Source organism: Seriola lalandi, unplaced genomic scaffold (assembly GCF_002814215.2).
Source record: "Seriola lalandi dorsalis isolate HSWRI2012SDOR001 ecotype SW California unplaced genomic scaffold, Sedor1 jcf7180002054544, whole genome shotgun sequence".
Classification (NCBI taxonomy): domain Eukaryota; kingdom Metazoa; phylum Chordata; class Actinopteri; order Carangiformes; family Carangidae; genus Seriola; species Seriola lalandi.
Genome location: NW_019525097.1, coordinates 1962731 through 1981589, shown reverse-complemented (window position 1 = coordinate 1981589; position 18859 = coordinate 1962731). Strand labels below are relative to the sequence as shown.

At 40.6% G+C, this 18859-nt stretch overlaps 1 protein-coding gene across 2 annotated transcripts in view; it reads right to left on the bottom strand.

Moving 5' to 3' along the window:
* Positions 1 to 18237, bottom strand: part of pnocb (prepronociceptin b) — a 23310-nt gene extending 5073 nt beyond the window's left edge. The window contains exons 1-2 of one of the 2 annotated variants that reach the window (XM_087176239.1): positions 18037 to 18237; positions 2623 to 2879 (exon numbers count right to left, since the gene is read on the bottom strand). In XM_087176239.1, coding sequence (XP_087032365.1) covers positions 2623 to 2763 — 141 coding nt within the window. In that variant the 5' untranslated portion in view covers positions 2764 to 2879; positions 18037 to 18237. Of the gene's footprint in view, positions 1 to 2622; positions 2880 to 14740; positions 14813 to 18036 lie in introns of those variants that run through there. The other variant, XM_023414988.2, reaches the window with a different exon arrangement.
* Positions 18238 to 18859: the final 622 nt, after the last annotated feature.

Genomic DNA, 18859 nt, shown 5'->3' with positions numbered 1-18859 from the left:
GGGGGTGGGGGTGGTGCACGCAGCCATGTATTTATAGGCTTGTGAGGACCAGAAGATTTAAAAAAAAATGGGTGAGGTTGCTTCAAAGGTTTTAATTTTATTAGGAGGTAGGTCAGAGTTTGTCTTTAAATTCAACGTTAAGGTCTGAATCAGGTTTAGCTTGTTGTTACATTAGCTCTCTCACTCTCTCTCACTCTCTCTCACTCTCTCTCAACCCACCCTGGGTCCGGTTCTGCTCGAGGTTTCTGCCTCTTAAAAGGAACTTCTTCCTTGCCACTGTTGCTCATGGTGGGAATCGTTGGGTCTCTGTAATCAATGTTATAAAGAGTGCTCTATTTGAAAAATGCCTTGAGATAATTTCAGCTGTGATTTGGCGCTACATAAATAAAAATTGACCTGAAAAGTTCTCACTTACAGACATAAATCTGGAGGGTGAACAGATCAGGGGAGGTAAAGGCCAATAGTGAATTTGCTGTGACCATAAACTTTCTCCCGACCTTAACGTTAATGTAGTTGTACAGATACTTTGGAAAGCGGGTATTTCGAAAATGTGGAAAAGATTTCCAACACGGATGTTTTCGTCTGGTGATCGAGTTGATTAATACGTCACAAGACAAGCTGGGAGTGTGTCTGACCGAAGGCACCGACTGCAGCCCACACATGAAGAATTAACCAAAAGGAAGCAGCAAGACGAAGATGCAGTGTAAAGAGCTGGCTGTCATAGAAAGGGGCGAGACACTGAAGGTATATGAGCGTTATACACACAAAAAGAGAAGCTCAAACCCTGTTTACTCTCTCACCTCCACACACCTGGCCAAATGCTACAGAAACACAGAGCTACAAAAGACAACAGCCACAGCACAGATAATTAGCACAAACGCAAACAAAACCTGTCATATGTATTTAAGAATGGCGTTATGCAATGAATGTAGTCAGAGGACGGTCAATGTCATATGTCTGTGTGTTAATGTGTGTGTATGGACGCATGCACAGGTGTGTGGTCCTGCATGAATAAATCAATGGGTCCTGACATTATAATAAACACTGGCGGCCTCACACACACACACACACATGCACACACACTTTCGGTCTGGGCTGGAAACAATGGAATTGCTCAGTGGATTCCATCTGTGGCTCAATGGGAAGGCGGCTAACACAATGAGGAGCTGATAAAATGTGTCAGTCACCGATGTAAGCCTGGGCTGATGATACTGCACAGCAGTCAATTACATAGTTCTATTACAACTTCCAAAAAGGTCCCAGCTGTCTTTCTCTGCATCATTATCAGCTAAATTAGCCGTCCTATAGTTATTCATGGACGCCCACAGACTATTTTTACCAGCTGATGTGTCTCTGGCTGTTTGGAAATGAGATTGTGTGCTGCGCTGAAGTTTTAGTTTGAGTTCAGAGAGCAATCGCAATCTCTCAGTGCAGAGGCTGCTATCGCATGTTGGTCACGAAGCACTGCACAAGCGCTAGTGGATACTTAAACATGCAAATAATAAAATAAGGCATTTCCCTCCAGGTGAAACCATGTATCTCCAAACAGTCAACTGTTGAAGAACTCTTTGTATTTTTGGTTGTTTGTTTGTTTTAGCTCAACTCCCTTCAGTCCTAAAGGGTTCCTCACTGATTTATAGCCACTACACAACAGGTGTAACTTACTAGAGGGTTCACTCTTTTATTCATTGTGGTCTATTCTATTGGGTACGGTTCTAGTAATTTTGGGTAAGAAATGATCATGATCTGTTAAATGTGAAGCTATATCCAGGTTAGCTGTCAGGCTGAAAATAACTCAACACAATTAGATGGATTGTCACGAAACTTTGCACAGACGTTCATGATCACCAGAGGACGAAGATTACTGACGTTGGTGACCTTCAGACTTTTCCTTGAGTTCCACCAGGAGATTAATATCTTTGTTTTTTAAGTAAAACGTCTCGAGATCTACAAGATGGAGTTGCACAAAATTGAACTGATACCTCTGTCTTCCTTTTTTTAATTTTGTTTATTTGTAAAAACTTTGGTGATCCCCTGAGTTTTCCTCTGGCGCCATCAACTGGCCAAATTTTAATTTCACACTAACACTAAGAAAGCCCCTCGTCCCACTTATTTCACTCATTATATCACAATGCAACTTAGTGAACAATGACCTGCTGGGAACTTGAGGTGCAGCCTTATTTATAACAGGTGGCTGAATGTGTCACTTGGACGAGTCTCTGATGAGCAGATCAGATCCACCTGTGTCACTTGAACACATGCTTCAATGGACAGGTTACAAGTCAATGAAATCTGACCTTTTGTACAGAGATACACAAATTGACTTAAATTTTATTTCTGACCTAGAGCAGTGCAAAATCTTTAATGTTTCTTCTTCTTCCTGTGTTTTTAAATGTTTCTTAAATTAATCTTGAAATAAAAATCACTGCATGGGAAAAACACAATAATCACACTGCCCTCTGCTCCTGTATTAACAATCACAAACACACCTCTGTAAAGGTGTTGGGGCTTGTTGCAGCTGTACCCACGCACACTACAGCTTTGACAAGGTATTTAACAGAAGCTTTTATCAACAGAGACTCACAATGACTAACAGTGACACACACACACACACGTACTCACCATGGTGTTGAAGGCTTGCTGCAGCTGTTGCTGCTGCTGCATGAGCAGACCGCAGGCCACACACTCCCCCTGGCAGTCACTGCGTCCAGGGGTGAAGAGACATGCCAGCAGAACCACCAGGCACCACAGAGGGATCTTCATCGCTCAGCACACCCAGACAGGCAGAGACAAACAGGAGCCCAGCAGGTAGAAAACACGAGTCAGGGTTCAACAGCGGGAGGATCTGGGAAATAGAGCCTATGGGATGTGGGTCCAGTCTACAGGGAGAGAGCAGACAGAGTAACAGGAACATTGCGTCAATTCCGATTTATAGGGTTGATTAGCTGGATTCAGGCGGTCAGGCAAAGCGTCGGTGGTGGGAGAGTGTTCAGCCAACTTCAGGAGATGGACAATGTAGGTGGGACGGAGAGAGAGCACAACCCGAGGCAATGAATTAGAAAATGGGTATTTTCCAGTGGGCAGGAAGCGGCCTCTCTAAGCTGCAGGGTTGGATCACAGATGAAATCATACAGCGCAGGTTTAAAGATTTAAAAGTATTGATCTGTGATTGCAGCGATTAGCTTTAAAACACAACACGGGCCGTGGTCTGTGGCTGCAACCCTCAAGCAACAATTTGAAATAGAAATAGGAAAAAAAATAGAAATAAAAAAGGTAAGAAGGGAGAAGGACAGGTATTAGTGTTAACTCCAACCAAGACACCTGAGGTGAAGAAATGTTTAGACTGTAACACCTGACATTGTGGAGATATGACGAAGGAGATGTGTGTGTAAGCTGGAGGAAGATAACTGGAGGGATGAATAAACTCCAGAGGATCCCCGGTGCCTCCGGCTCTGGCGACAAATTTGTGAACCAGGTGCTCAGAGTTTGTTGCTTGACCTCCACTCCCTGACCCCCATCAATCCGAACACCCACCGCTGTATCATCCAATAACACTGAGATAACGAAGCCACTCAGATCATCATAGATTGCTTCTGCTGCCACAACAGAAACATTTGCGACGGCTCCTGCAGGTTTATGAACCAAGACAAGGCCAAGGTGTAGCCTCATACTTGTTTGCTTTATCTTGTGCTCACTAAATTATGGGAGTTTAGGAAAGTTGATTCCTTTTATTAACAATTATGATTCACCCTTCACCACTTGAGTCACTTAAAATTGAATTGACTGATTTTTGGCCGTTTGGGAGCAGCTAATTTACACATGCATCAGTTACGCAACAATGTTAGCGTTCCTTTGGAGGCGTGTTTCTGTCCGCCACACAAATCAAAGTATTCACTCTCCCTTTTAGTTTTAGCTATCAACTCCTGAGGGAAATATCTGGCTCTTTAGCAGCTAAATGCTCCACTACGTTCACTTGCTTGTTGCTGACACTGTGTGTCTTGCTGTTTGTTGCTAGGCAGGTAGCGTAAACACATGAACACATAAAATGCTGCGCCTGAAAATGATCCTGATGAGAGCGTTGAGGATGAACCAAAACATTAAAAAGGTGCGCGCCGAAAATCCAAAACAATGAGCAGAAAGATCCAAAAATCCTCCGTGCAGCTGAAGGAAACTACAGATTCAAGTTAATCCTCTTTATTATTAATATAATAATGTATTGATATAATAAAATATTGATTACAGCAGCTTTAAAGAATGCCCTAATTGAATTTTCCCTGACGTATCTACAGCGTGCTGCACCTTTCCCCAGTGACAGGTTGTAAAAACATAGCTATTCCCATTCATGGTAACCTATTCATTTATTTCATGAGCAGTAATGGTCTCAAAGCCTTAGTCTGATTTAGGAATTCTTTGTTGCTCTTCTTGCCATAAATGCTTTCAGGAAACTATTTTAGATCTTAGCTAATTGCTAATACTTCCTGTAATTTCTTTTAAAAAAGAACTGATATTTAACTATAAAATCAAAGGAGAGTCCCTGGAGAAAAACTGTGAAAGTTGTTGCTAATTAAAAGGAAAAACAACACGTGTTACCTCAGTTCAACATATATACAATAAAGTTTCCAATAACAAATTAATGATGACTGAATATTTACATGGATTTCAATTACAGCAACTGATTTCCAAATCGTCATCACGTCATCAGAACTTTGTCTCTACCGTCCCAGTATTTACATCGTTCTTGACAAGAAACTTACAAAGACAATATAAGGAAATTATTGGGCCCATAAAACAAAGAATTGCCTTTTTGTACATACACTGTATATGCAGCCAACATATTACTATTCACTGTTGGGCAATGCCTCCTGAACATTACGTAAATCAAACTAAAGCACAAGTACATGTTATTGTATATAACTCTTTATGGACACTTATCATGGAGGCATTTTTAATCTCAATGGCTAAATTTTCTAAATTTACTTTAAAACTTTTTTATTCCTTTCTGATTTTGAACATGTTAAAATAGTTGTGTGTGATGTCTTCTATAGATTTTAAGATGATAAGCATACTAGAAATAATTTAAATAGTAGTAGGACTACTGTACATTGTATGCTATCAATAGAAGTATTAGTTGGTGCTGTTCAAAAGGATATGTTGAATATCAGTTCTGAATTAAAATGACAGCACATCACTGGAATCAAAACTAGAGGCCATAATGCTCAGGTCAGGTGTGGATTTCTAATAACAGCAAAAACTTAGGACAGAAGAAAGTTGGATTAAAAAAATGGTTCATTTGTAAATGAATCTGCATTTACGAGTTTCTGCATCGAATATTATTTAACATTTAAGATGAAAAATGCTGTGAGTGTCTCGTTGACTCACACAAGCTCCCATCTGGTCCAAGAGGAATTCACACTCGATGTTTGAAGACAGAGACGGAGACGGAGACGAGTGGCAGAAGTCACGGATAACAACACAATAATCCCACAGTAAGGACGAGGTATTGATGAGAGTGAATAAAAATCTTTGAGAGTAAATGGAGCGGGGGTCGTATTGATGGGTGCATTGAAGTAAAGCTAAATAAATCTGTAAAAACTAGCACAGCGTGACCATGCTGCTTTACAACTGCACCACATTACCACTCATAGTCAATAGCATATGAACCAGGTCCTGTGTGACTGGCCCATTTACAAATATATAAATGGCTTTATGGGAAATCATTAGGAGGGACCTGTTTGTTTGCTTTGCTGAGATTTTTTGTGCAGTGATCATTTGCTAGCCTGCTGACTAAGCCCATTTGATATTGTTATGTTCTCCCTTAAGTGGCCTTTACTGAGTAAGTTAAACAAATGAGTAAACCAGCAGAATGCAAGTGATGGCGAAGGCCCTGAATACGCTCCAGCGACACAAAGACGTGGCTTTCATAAATTAAAAATGCTGTACCAGAGTGTATTAACATAAACAGACATTCAGAGCCACTCCGAGCTTTTTGTCAACACTGTTATTATTGAGGGAAGTTGTGCAATGTCATGCTCTCAGAGCTTTGTAATTAGACAATGAGCGTCCATTTGTTCACTTTGACACATTCAGATGTTCCAATTAGAATATTGTGATTACGGCCTTTGGCTAAACAATATGGGGACGGTATCAGACAATATCTGAGGCGCCCACAACATATAAAGACAGACAGACATAAAGCCAGAAATATATAATATATATCCTCATGAGGCTGTGGAAAGCTCTGACTGTTATTTACAATCTTACAAAACAGTTCATCAGTACTTCCAAGTGTTAGTTTCTCTGTATTTGATTTACTTCACAGAAGAGACAAACCACACATGTACCTTTCAAATTAGTTGCATCTGATCCTAATTTTTTAAAGCAATGGAGCTTTTCAATTTATAAAGGACTGTTACCAAATTTCCATTGTGAGTTAAGTTGCATTTATCAATTATCTTTAATTAGCCTGCAGATTTGTTGATGCACTTAGCTGTATCCAAGAAGAGTTGAATCAAGGGCAACTGGACTTACAAAAGAAGTGATAGAAAAAGAAGCCAAAACAACAGTTAACATTGCCACTGCTTCCCGCCTCTGGAGGCAGCTCTTAGTGAGTAAAGGAATAAAGTTTCTTCTAGACTGGTAAGTAACCAGCTGTTAATGCTAACGCTGGTTATTCAGCGAGAGCAAAAACATACAAGTCAAGTGTTGAGGAGAGTTTGGTTCTTGATAACCGCTAATAAAAAGAGTTTTAAGTCATGACTGTCAGGGTTTGTCAGGTGTGGGTCAGTTGATATACACGAATGGAGACATCTTAGACTGATATATTAATGTTTGCATGCTATATTTGTAACCATGCTTTGGTCCAGACGGAAATATTTCCAAACCGATTGGATGGATTCCCGTGGAAATCTTGTGCAGTCATGGTTCCCAGATGATAAATCCTGATGTCTGTGGCGATCCCCTCACTACTGCCACCATGAGGTTCACACTGTAGCTCGTCTCAACAACAACTGAATGGCCTTATCTTGAAATTTGTTACTCACATCCATGTCCCATGCTAACGTGCTGCACTAAGATGGTGCTGACATACGTGGTAAACATCAGGAAGTTCATGTTAGCATGTTGAGATTACATATAGCTCAAGGCTTAAACACAGCAACACAGAGTCAGAGGACTGGCTGCAGGCTGCAAAGCCTAAATGCAATACTTTGATATATGTCATCAATTCTATAGAATCCATTGGGAGCTCTCTCTCTCTCTTTGTGCTCATGGTAGCAGAATAAAAAAAGTAATATTACTAAAAATGTACTTTCTTACTTCACTAAAACAATGTCAAAGGTCTCACAAAGGTAAGAAACCACAGACTTAATGTTGAAATGTTAAAAAATTACTAATAAATTTGTAATAGAAAGTCTTCCTTTAATGGAAATACTGTTGGGCACATTGGCTGAGCAAACACTTACGGATGACTCAAAGTCGTTCTACAGCCAAGATGAGATGAGGCAGGAACAGTCTGTAATTGTTTTGCTATCATACTTTCATCTGCTTGCTGTAGGATTACCAAATTGGCCTGTCACCATCCCAAGGACCTCCTCACAACCAAGAGCCAGAAAAGAGTCACAGCTTTCCCGCATCTCAATAACTTCAAATTGAATCTGTGTGACACTTTGAGCCATGAAGCTACACACTCCTGTCTCTGCTTTATCTCAGTAATGATTCACTTCTCCGTCTTGATATTGCCACAGGTCCATTTCAGCCATTTCCCCTTTGCCTATGAATCTGCGTACTTTTTTTTTTTTTTTTTTGTAACGTGTCATATCATTTGCATAATCTGTGTGACAGAGCAGGCGGTTGCCCGGGTGCAGGGGGCTGATGTATGATGTAGTGTACACAGACAAAGTCACGATCGCTGGGGAGGGACGCCCGCTTTACACCGGGCTTTCCCCCAGGGGAACCAAGACAGGATAATTCATCCAGGAGCCTGAGAACTCATTGCAGGAAGAGTTGCATTTAAAAATAGATCTTTGCCATTTATAAATATAAACAACCTTGCCCTTCTGAAGGAACGCTGGCATGAAAGCAAAAAATAGATTGGACCACAGCAAAGAGCCCTCTACTTTTAGATGAGTCTTTCCATCTGCAATCCACAAATGAATGCTTTTATCCACTCTTTTCCAAAACAAATATACTGTTTTGTGCTTCCATTAGAGTTAACTAAGACCATAAAAGTGTTTTCAAGAGGGAATATTTTTCCCTTTGAATCAAACAGGAAGCAATCAGAGGATTCATGAAAGGGCCACTTATCTCATGCATTTGCTTTTGTATTCTGACTACATTTTTTTGTCATGGCCTGAAATACATAAGAGAAGGAAAATAGGAATAAGGCTCCACCTGTTTGCTGTCTCCCAAGGGACTGTATGAAAATTATTAGAGGTGGTGGGGGTGTCAGAAAAGGGGGCGTTATCTTTTTCTTTTTGTTAAATAAGTAAGGAGGATCTTTCAGCTTTATTCTGTATTTTTAAATTATTTATTTATTTTTTGTGCAGCATTTGTTGTCATAAATATATTGCTTTTAAATATTCAGGGGAGGGAATTGCTTTTCCAACTCAAGGAGAGAGCACAAAGAAAATATAAATAACACAAGTGAGAGTCTTGCTTTTTAATAAAAATACTTTTTTTTTTTTCCTACAGTGCCGAATATGAAAAGAGCTTTTTGTTATTCTAGCGAAAGTGAACAAATGAACGCATGAGAGTGGAGTTCGAGGAGCCGGCACACGGTGCAAAAAGTCCCAAAGTGAAGTGTATTAATGAAGCTAATGGTGGGATAAATTAGCATTAGCAGCTTTAATGAAGGGTGGAGAGGGGGCCAAGGTGTCATGAATGTGAGTGGGGGGGAGAAGAAAAGCTCTGTGCTCGTCTCTGACAAAGCTCTGACTCACTCTATCTCATCCATTAGTCGTCTGCATGAAGAAGAAAAGCACAAAGGAGTCTGCTAATGCAGAGATAACCTAAAGGTCTCTCTCTGTCTATTTCCCTCTGTTGCCTTTTTTGCTCCTTCTTTAGCATCCACTTTCCCGCTCTTGTTGCTCCGTTCTCGCCTCAATACTCCCTTTTTTCCTCCACTCATCCCCCAATATTTCTCCCTCCCCCTTTCCACAGCTGAGATCTTTTATGTTGAACAACATATTGCAGAGGTTTCCAATCTCTTCCAGTATAGTGAGTAGATCTTAACTCCCTTTCATTGAGACCAACCTGGAGCCAGGAGTCACTGACGATGGATGATATGAAAGTGTGGTCACTTTGTATGAAGGAAAATGATTAAAATTCCTATTCTACCTATTACATCTCATGGACCATTAATGGTACTTGATTAATTCTGTATAACCTGAGGAGATTCATGAGTGTTTTATCGCCTCTGGAATTGCTTGTTCAAAATGCGTTGATCGGAGATAATGGGCCAATAAAGTGCGGTTTAGTGTGAGAACGCAGAGTAGAGAAAGACAAAGACAGGTCTCATAATATCCATTCAAAATTCATAGTTATTCCAATCTGGTTCTGATACATTTCTCTCGACAGTTGGAAACAATATGAAATCAATCAGTCTTTTAAAGGGCTGAATCACTGGAGATATTTTTTCTTCCTAAAAGGTCGTGATCTTGGTTTAATACAGAAGAAATCCACAATGACAAGCACAAGACAAGATGTCCTTTAAGTCACTGTTGACATTCAACCATGCGTTTACACTGCACAGAACACACTGGCATCACTTTTCAATGGGACTATTTCTTTGGGAGAAAGTAGTCCCAGTAAGAATTAAGTGAATTAAAAAAAAAAAAAAAAACAGTTTCAAGATGGCCCCTTCAGAAGAAATCAATGTGATTCTTAATGGGATTTGTTTGGTGTCAACTGAGAACACTCCATCCACTGCAGCGTGAGGCAACATGTGGTTGAAAGTTAAGGAAGAGGTTAATTAGCAAACCTTTTTGATGAGATCTTCTTTTAGCTTTCAATCACAATACTCAAACACTTTTGATTGTCATTGACTGGGGCGCATAGCTAACATGTCAATCATTCACCGGCCACATCGTGTTTGAGTTTAGCGCCACGTCTTTCAACATTTTAGGATTCATGTGCAGAGTCAAATACTGAGTTACTCCACTTCTCACCCAGTGTATTCTGGGATTGGCTCTAGCTCCTCACATCCCTCAACAGAACGGGTGGTTTCAATAAATCGAAGGATGTGCGGAGAGATGGATGGTTCCTGTTCTCAAAAGTAACAGCTGGCGATACATCAGCACACAGAAGTAAGACGTTAAACTACTTTCATCACTGCAATTATTACTATTATTATTACCAGAATCAACACTGCAGAGAGCTGTTAACCTTAAATGAGCTGTGCTGAAGTGACCATGCTTAAACCATTTAATCTTCTAAATCAGGCTCCATGCAATGTATTATGTGGTGACTCATCAGACCGGCCACATGACGTGAGGTGCTGCATCTCTCATAGGTCACCCAGTGATTGCCTGCAACTTTGAATTCCTTTTCTGCTTTCAAAGGCTGTAATGAATACAAGTCCTGGTCACAAACTAGACTGCAAATAATGTTCCTGCCATTTGCAATCCGTGTGTGATATTATCTCGAGATGTCTATAACAGGGTTTTTTTTTTCCCCACCACTTTTGATTATTTTTTAATTTTCGTGTGTTTTAGTCTATAAAATCACAGGAAACACAGTTCAAAACCTAAAGATGCATAATTTACAGCGATACAAGAGAGAAAACAAAGGAAAAGAGCCAATCCCTACATTTGAGAAGCCATAATTGTTTGCTAAATCACTTCAACAATTAATAATTTATCATAATTGATGTTCCCTTTTAGTTACTTGCCCTGGTCCAACTCCAAACTCACACTGAAGTGTGGTATCTTGAGGTGCTGATGTGATGAAGTGATCACCGCTGACACGTCTTTACTTGCAATCAAAAAGAAGTTTATTTACAAGAAAGAAACGGTGTCAAAAATGCAGAATCCTGGAGCATCTCTGCCAATGTGAGATCTCTCTCCTACTGTCTCACAAACCCCTCTATTTATCCGTCTCAACCCTCCTTTGGGAATTGCCCTTCTTTCAATAGAGGAGCCTTTACCCAGAGGTTGACCACATCTTGTCTCAGGCCTCTGGTCTTTGACCTTTAACCTTTTGGGCCAGCAAAGACCCCCACATCCTGAGTCTCTTGTATCATATTTAACAGGAAACTGATGTGTGAACAGTTTTGCCCCTTAATGCCAATTCCTTAACCTCAACTTATAATGGATGGTTCAAGGAAACCTTCAACAACATCTTAGTTGACACCCTTCTTGAAACTTTAGGATAAGACATAAAGAAAGAACATACAACCATTTAGACTGTTAAGATAAAAAGAAATGAAGTGGATAATATACTACAGAAGCTCAAAGAAAACCACAAGAATCCACTGACAAACACCAAATATGACCACAGTCCTCCTGTCAAAACACCGATAACAAGTAACTCTCCCCAAAAAACCCCTCAGTTTGTGGAGGATTTACACACACAGCCACAGGATCATCTCCCACACAGCGGTGTAAATCCAGCCTGTGCAGCCACAGATAAACAGCGTGCGACTCGATGGAAAGTTTAGGCGACCAGGAGAGACGCCTGCACTTGCAGTTGCGCCCCTTCTTCGCAGGAAGGCTCCTGAAATGACTAATCTGAGAGAGTGCGCTTAATCCGATTTAGACATGTCTGCCACGGCTGCGCCAGATTCCCTGATTGTACCTATTACCTGCCCCGCTGCTGCATTCAAGTCTAGTTATTGTCACGCAGAAGCAGAATTGATAGATTATGAGGATCATAAAAAGGGAAAGAGGCCAAGAGTACAGGGTCGTGGTGATGCTTTATGCACAGCTGAATTCAAGCATATGAAGAAGAGTGTGATAATATACAGTTACATGCAATAGAGATTCGTCTTATCGTCTCAACTCTTTGTCTTAATCTCTATAATCTCCATATCGCCTCCCGCTGCTGGATAACTATACGCTTTTATCTTGCATTGCTTTTGTTCTTTAGGAAATCTTATCTAATGTAGACTGCAGCGCACACAAATCGAGTGGAAATAAGATAAACTGCAGAACTTTTCTTTTTCCTCCTCATATCCCGCATAGACTGCAACGCTCACGCATACACATTTAGCACGAATATTAAGCTGAGACTCTTTATATTCATAGTTGGTTTCTTTCGAGGCACCATCATATCAGATCAACTGAGCATATCATTACAATGTTTGCTTCAACTGTACTTGCAGGGTTCCTCTTAATTGGGAACACATTTGCACCTGAGGGTAGAGACGCTCAACTGGGTGACATCTCCTCTGCAATCATTCCCCAGCATCATGACACGTCCCCTCATCGGAAGGCGCACCAACAATCATCTGATTTAACCCGCGTGAAGCTGTGCCAATAAGCCCCAGATAATGTTCTCACAGTGCAGTTCTTATAAATTGATGGCACAATAAAAGAGACCAGAGGGGCACCGACACATCGGCTGATCCACCGCCACGCGGGGCTGAAAGCTGAAGCAGGATCAGATGTGTGGGAGTCAGTGGGAGATGGGAGCTTTAGAAGGAAATGAGTGGACGCTGAGATTGCAGAGAAGCGCGTTCATGTGAATCTTTGTTGAGGGAGTTGAAAATGCTTCATGAGGCCGAAATCAAACCAAACCACCTATAATACACAATATAAAGTTGATTGAAAACTTAAAAAATGACAATCATCAAAGCCAAAGCAGCTCAAAAAGGGGGTTCAACACAATAAAGACATTATGGCCTTAATGATACACTCAGTCCTGCAGTGTGACTTCCAACTAGCGTCAGACTGAATGGCTGAAATTCTGCAGTGTTGCTGACATGGTGTCATCATTGATGTGGTTGCTGTTAAGCTGCGTTGACACCTGCACGAATCCATTGGACATGGAGCCAGGGGAAAAGCAATTTAGCACAAGCTACACAAGCTTTTATAAATGTGAGGGCAGTGGAGGCTGAGGAAAAGTGGTGAACTGCAAAATATTTGTGCTCAGGGAGTGAGGTTTGGGGGTGGGGGGGGAGGTGGGAGGGTTAACTTTGCTATTCTGATTCCTCACTAAAATCATGAATCACCCACTGATTACGAGGATGATACAAGCAGGTGAAATTAATATTGACAGAGAGGCCAAAAAAAAAAAAAAATCCTGTAAACAGTGTAATCACTTCAATCTTAGTGAAGGCAGAAGAAATCCTAAAAGCGTTTGGAGCTGATTAGAGAGAAAGAAAACGCATGTGATGTTCTGGCAAGGAAACCTGTTTTTCTTGGAAGACTGAATGAGAAAATTGCAAAATGAAATTGTGACTTTCTCAGCCAATATCGTGAGGTACGATCAGATTAAGCCTGTTTTAGATTTGGAATTGGATTTACAAAAATTAGATTAATCTTTATGGATTCACAAGTTATTTTTAATTCTTTAAACAACCAACCTATTGAGAGGCCAAGTATATAAATATAGATTTTCAATAGAAAAAGTCTATGATTCCAGCACATTAACAGTAAACCTTTTCCTTTTATGAATTGCTATGGATTTTTAATACAAAATTAATACAAATCAATTACTTAGTTGACTCTAACTCAGAGGTCAGATGTGCCTTCAAAATACTGTATCTGACTCCATCCTGTAAACATATTTCATTCTTCATAAAACAGTTCCCCAGCATGGAGTCATTTATCTGTGAATGGCACATTAACCACACCATTTCCCCCCCTGTCTGCGCGGGTATCGTCTTTACTGATAATGGGAAAAGATTATGCACATTCATTACCATTATCATTAAAATCATCATCACACGCTTAGCATAATAACGGAGCTCAACTGATTCACTTCCCCAAAGTCTGTTTTCCTTCTTGTTTGGGTTGACGCTGGAGAATTGCTTTATGAAGAAATAAACCAGATTTTGTCAGTGCTACTTTGAAGCTTCCTCGTGATTTATTTAATCTGACATTTGATGGTCCATGATCAATCAAAAGGGCAAACCATAAATAAGCTGCTTTTCAAGTGGCATTCACTGACTTCTGCTAAATTCAGCTTAAATATGGGAAGAATGTCTCTAAATATCTATATGTATGATACTATAAAACATACACACATACTTTTATAGTATTATTAATCTGAATTCCTTTTATCTATATATTATATTATATTTTCAACTTTTGTCAAGTCATAGCTCAGAACATCATCTGAATGACTAACTGCTTTCTCAGCACGATCAAGGACTTTCTCTCTAGTTAATTAAGTAGTTATCAAGTGCGATGAGGGTGATGCTGACGATGACTGTGGTACCTTTAGAGCCGCAGGGAGACAAACAGAGTAATGGAAAAAAAACAACGCAAGATTATTCCAGGTGAGTGAACGGCTGTTTACAGATTCACCTCCAAGGGGAAAATCCAAAAATCACAGAGTCAGAGAAGCAGATGAAGCAGAAAGGATAGACTCAATTAAAAAAGGGAGGGAGAAAGTGGTTGTCTTTAAACAACAGTATTCCCCCAGGATCTATTAGCATTTGTGCATACAAGAGGCAGCAAGTCCTTTCCTAATTAACTATTTTCACATCTCTGAACAAGTGTCTTTTCTCATCTTTTATTCATTCAACATCACAGGTAGACTCACATGAAAAAAGAAAAGTCACACTTGAGCACTTCCTTACCTGTGTCTGTGACGTAAAGATATTCTCTCAGAGTCCTCCTTCTGTGGAGAGTTTTGGTGGTTCAGCTCGTATCCTTAGGCTAAGGGTTTCAACAACTGAACACATGCCTCCTCTGAGGCTTCTTATAATGGCACACCCCTTCCCTCCTGGCTCAACCCTGCATTTCTCTCCCCCCCTCCCTTCCCCTGTATATCACCATTCACATCACTATGGAGGAGAGTTAGGGAGAGGGAGAGAGAGAGAGAGAGGGGTGGATTCCCCCATTCTGTTACGCACAATTCCTGGACAGACACACAAACCTCTGCCGCACGCTGACGTAGGAGGCATTGCCTACGCCACCGCTTTTCGTCTTCATTGAGCCAACTAATGGGGCTCTAAAAATACGCATCATCCACCATGAGATTGATCCAGAATCTCCGTGTCTGAGGTGTTCCATAAAACCCACAACCTCAATGCCAACCTGCCGCCAAGGTCAGGGAAACAATGGCACTTCAAGGTGTTTGCTACAGAAATGCAAGTTGAGTACAAGAGAAGAGAAATGCCACGGAGATGAGCGCGGGTCGATGAGGTTGTTTGTGGTTGTTGCTGGTGATGGCACACCTGAATAGGAAACTACATTCCCCGTGTAAATAAAAGAATGAACAATACAGGAGAGGGCAGTCAATGGAGGGAGCGTCCAGCCAGCCGGGGTCTGCAGACAGGAGGTTAGTATGACTCATGCAGGAGATTTGGGGAAGGAAAAAAAGACTTGCCACACGGTCCTTAGAGGTTTCTCTCTGAGCTACAGTCTATCAAGTGTTAGTATTGAGTGTTGGATTAAAGTGACTGTGTCAACCAGAAGAACAATGGAGCAAAAATTAAGACCGAAACAAGTGGGGGATGAAAATGAGGCTGATGAGAAGCAGGAGAAGTGAGATGAAGATCAGAATAACGAGAGTAAGCGAGAATTCAGAACAAAACAGGGGCCTGTGTTGTTTTAATGCAGGTGCTGCATTAGTAGGAGCGTTTATTTAAGTTACTGCTTAGACGATGAAATACGACCCAGGAAGTCCAGTTGAAGTAAGAGATTAATGCAATTAAAGGCTTTTCACTGCATTAAAACACTCAACAATGGTTTCTGATACTCACGGACAGGATGCGACAACTCTGGAAAGTTGTCATGGCAGCAACTATTTCATATTTTATCTCAATGATCGCAAGACAAACAGCAGAAATATGCTGTTCATGGTAAAAAAAAAAAATCCACCAGGAAGGTGTGGTTGCCTGTATGTGATTGGTCAACATAGCACCCTGCTGGATAATGCCATGTTGAGCCAGGTTTTGCTGGACGACTAACCCGCCCCCACTGGAATGTCCCCATTCAAATTAATCTGGGGCTGTACAGTGCTTTTAGCTAAATGCTGACATCAGCATGCTAACAAGCTCAAATGCTAATGCTAATATGCCGAAGTTCAGCAGGTAATGTTGACCATCGTCACTATCTTAGTTTTGCCTGACAGCATGCTGACAATGGCTGATGAGCATTAAAGAAGTGGCATTAGTTTTGCAGCCATAAACCAAACTAAGTAAATTTGATCTGTATTCACTGGATGAAAAGTTATAATAGGTTTTGTTTTTTCTGAGATACCAAATGATACCAAATTTCATGGAAATCCATCCAACAGTTCTCAAAACATTTGACTTAGAACCGTGAATGTCAACCTCATGGTGGTGAGAAATAATCAGGGTATCACCAACTTCATTAAGATTCATCATCTGGGAACCATGAACGTGGAGATGTTGAAATGTTTCACATAGCTACTGGTGGCGCTCGAGGAAACGTCAGTGGATCACCAAAGTCATTAGCATTCATCCTCTGTATGCTAGTGTGGCTCAGCAGCAATTAATCATTAGTACATAAGATGAAAACAGCAATAATCACGTCTCTGATAACAACAACAGCCACAGCAAAACCTACTTTTTTGATCTTGAATTTACACTTGACGTTCAACTCACTTCTCATCATGATCAGGCGTTAGCTTTAGCTCCCTGTGAGAGTGTGAAAGCTGAACCTGTGTGAGGTCTGATAGTGATGGATGAATTGGGTACATAGACAGAGCCCTTGGTGCGGCTGAGATAAGGAGCCCTGAAGAACAAGCAGCCATTGCAAGGCCTGTCTGTCATTGATACCACTGTTATCCACCGGCTGTCCAGTGTACATAAATGCTTCCTCCGCTGGCCAAGAGGCACTGATTACCTCGATGACAGAGGCGGCCACACTTAGCTCAGCACCGCATCACTTTAAAACCTTGTAAGTCCACTTTTGCTATTGATATTTTGTTAATTTTCTTGTCCATAACATAAGCATGGAGCCATAAAATCCAGTGAAACCATATTTTATCAAAATAATTTGGGCGGTCAATCTGAAAATCTGAAAAAAATATTTGGAGATGTGAGGATTTCATACGGTCGTGTGTTTGCTTTCTCATGTACACTCTGATGTTTTGTCGCAAGTTGCTGTTTTGATCCTGTTGTTAAACATTTTATATAATCTCTATAATGAACTCAAATATTGGTTTTCGGGGGGGATACTATGATTTCCAAGAATAAACATCAAAAAATACAGTATTTCTGTGTTCAAGTAGAAGCCCACCAGTTCCAGCGTTGACAAAGAAAAAGTGTTCATGACTGAGGCTTTCATCATTCAGTAATTTTCCACATGGATTAGAAACACAAATAACCCACTATACAAATGCGTAATTGGTTTCGAAACAGCCATATGAAAACGTTTAGGCTACACAGAATATCACAGCGAAGGTTAATTCATTCTGATGTGATACAATGAAAATGTATTGATTTGTATCAATGGGAAAACAGTAAATAATCATTCATATGAACACTTCAATCAACAATCTCTTCTAAGATAATGTTCTTTAGAAGGAAAGAAACATGTTTTAGTAGAAAGTACAAGATTTTTTATATGTGCCATTTGAGAATTGTGAGAGAATGATAGCTGACATAAAAGCAGGTCTTATTATCCAATCAGAATAAATGCATTATCTGTCCCAAGACAGTTTCCTATAATGAACTCAATTTTCCAGTAAAGAGACATAAGCAAATGCAATATGTCCCTAAATTTGCATATATTGTAGATTCTGCTTTTTGTGGTTTACCGTCTGTGACACCAAGTTATACTTTCATTTCCGGCACTAACAACTAGATTTACATTTTTTTCACAGCTCTAAGTGTTTTTAGTGAGGTGAAAGTGCTGACTGATGGCTCATGGGCCCCCTGCCAAAAGAATTCATACAACTCACAGACAGCTGCACCAAACCGGTGTTTGGCTCGTGTCCGCTGTTCATTTCAAGTCGAACTCCTTGTCTCCTCTCCATCTCATTCAGCTGATGTGTTTTACCGTCCTCCTCCACAATGAAACCCAATGATGTGAAACCAGGGAGGGCGGAGGTGGGTGGTTGGTGGTTGGGGTGGGGGGGGTGGTTTATGGCGGCTCAGGACTTTCACCTGTCAAGACACAATTGATTGTTATTAACAGCAGGGCAGAGAATGAATTTTGTCAGAAAAAGAATTGCATTTCCATTCCAAAAGCCGCCTTAATTTTGCATGAAAGAAGAATTACACCTCTGCTCGGAAAATCTGCAGCGTCAACTGCCGAAAAAGTTTTATTTCAGACCGTAAGCATTTAGCTGGAAGTATTTCATATGTTTGTACATATCAATCTCATTGCGTAACCCCCTCAAGGTATTTTTAGTACCAGCTGCAGATACCAGAAGGGCATCTAAAACCAGATGCCCATAAAAAACTGTAGCGAATGGACAGCATGCAATCAACCCAGTGTTTTAATGTAAAGACACTGGGTTTACATAGTTAAAACCTGAGAACTGGGGCAGACAATGTGGCAGACTTTCCAATGAAAAGCTGGCTTACTGAGGAGGAAAATTATCATTTGTAAAAGAGTGACTGCTGTGAAATTGACTGCGGGTTGCTGGGAAGATGTTTACTGATGTTTACTCTTTGTGTGTGGGGAGCTCAGGATTAAATGCAAGGGTTTTGAACTCAATCAAGGAAATAATTACTGTTGCCCCTCCTGTCGGTGGACTCCATAATTAGCAAGCAAAGACC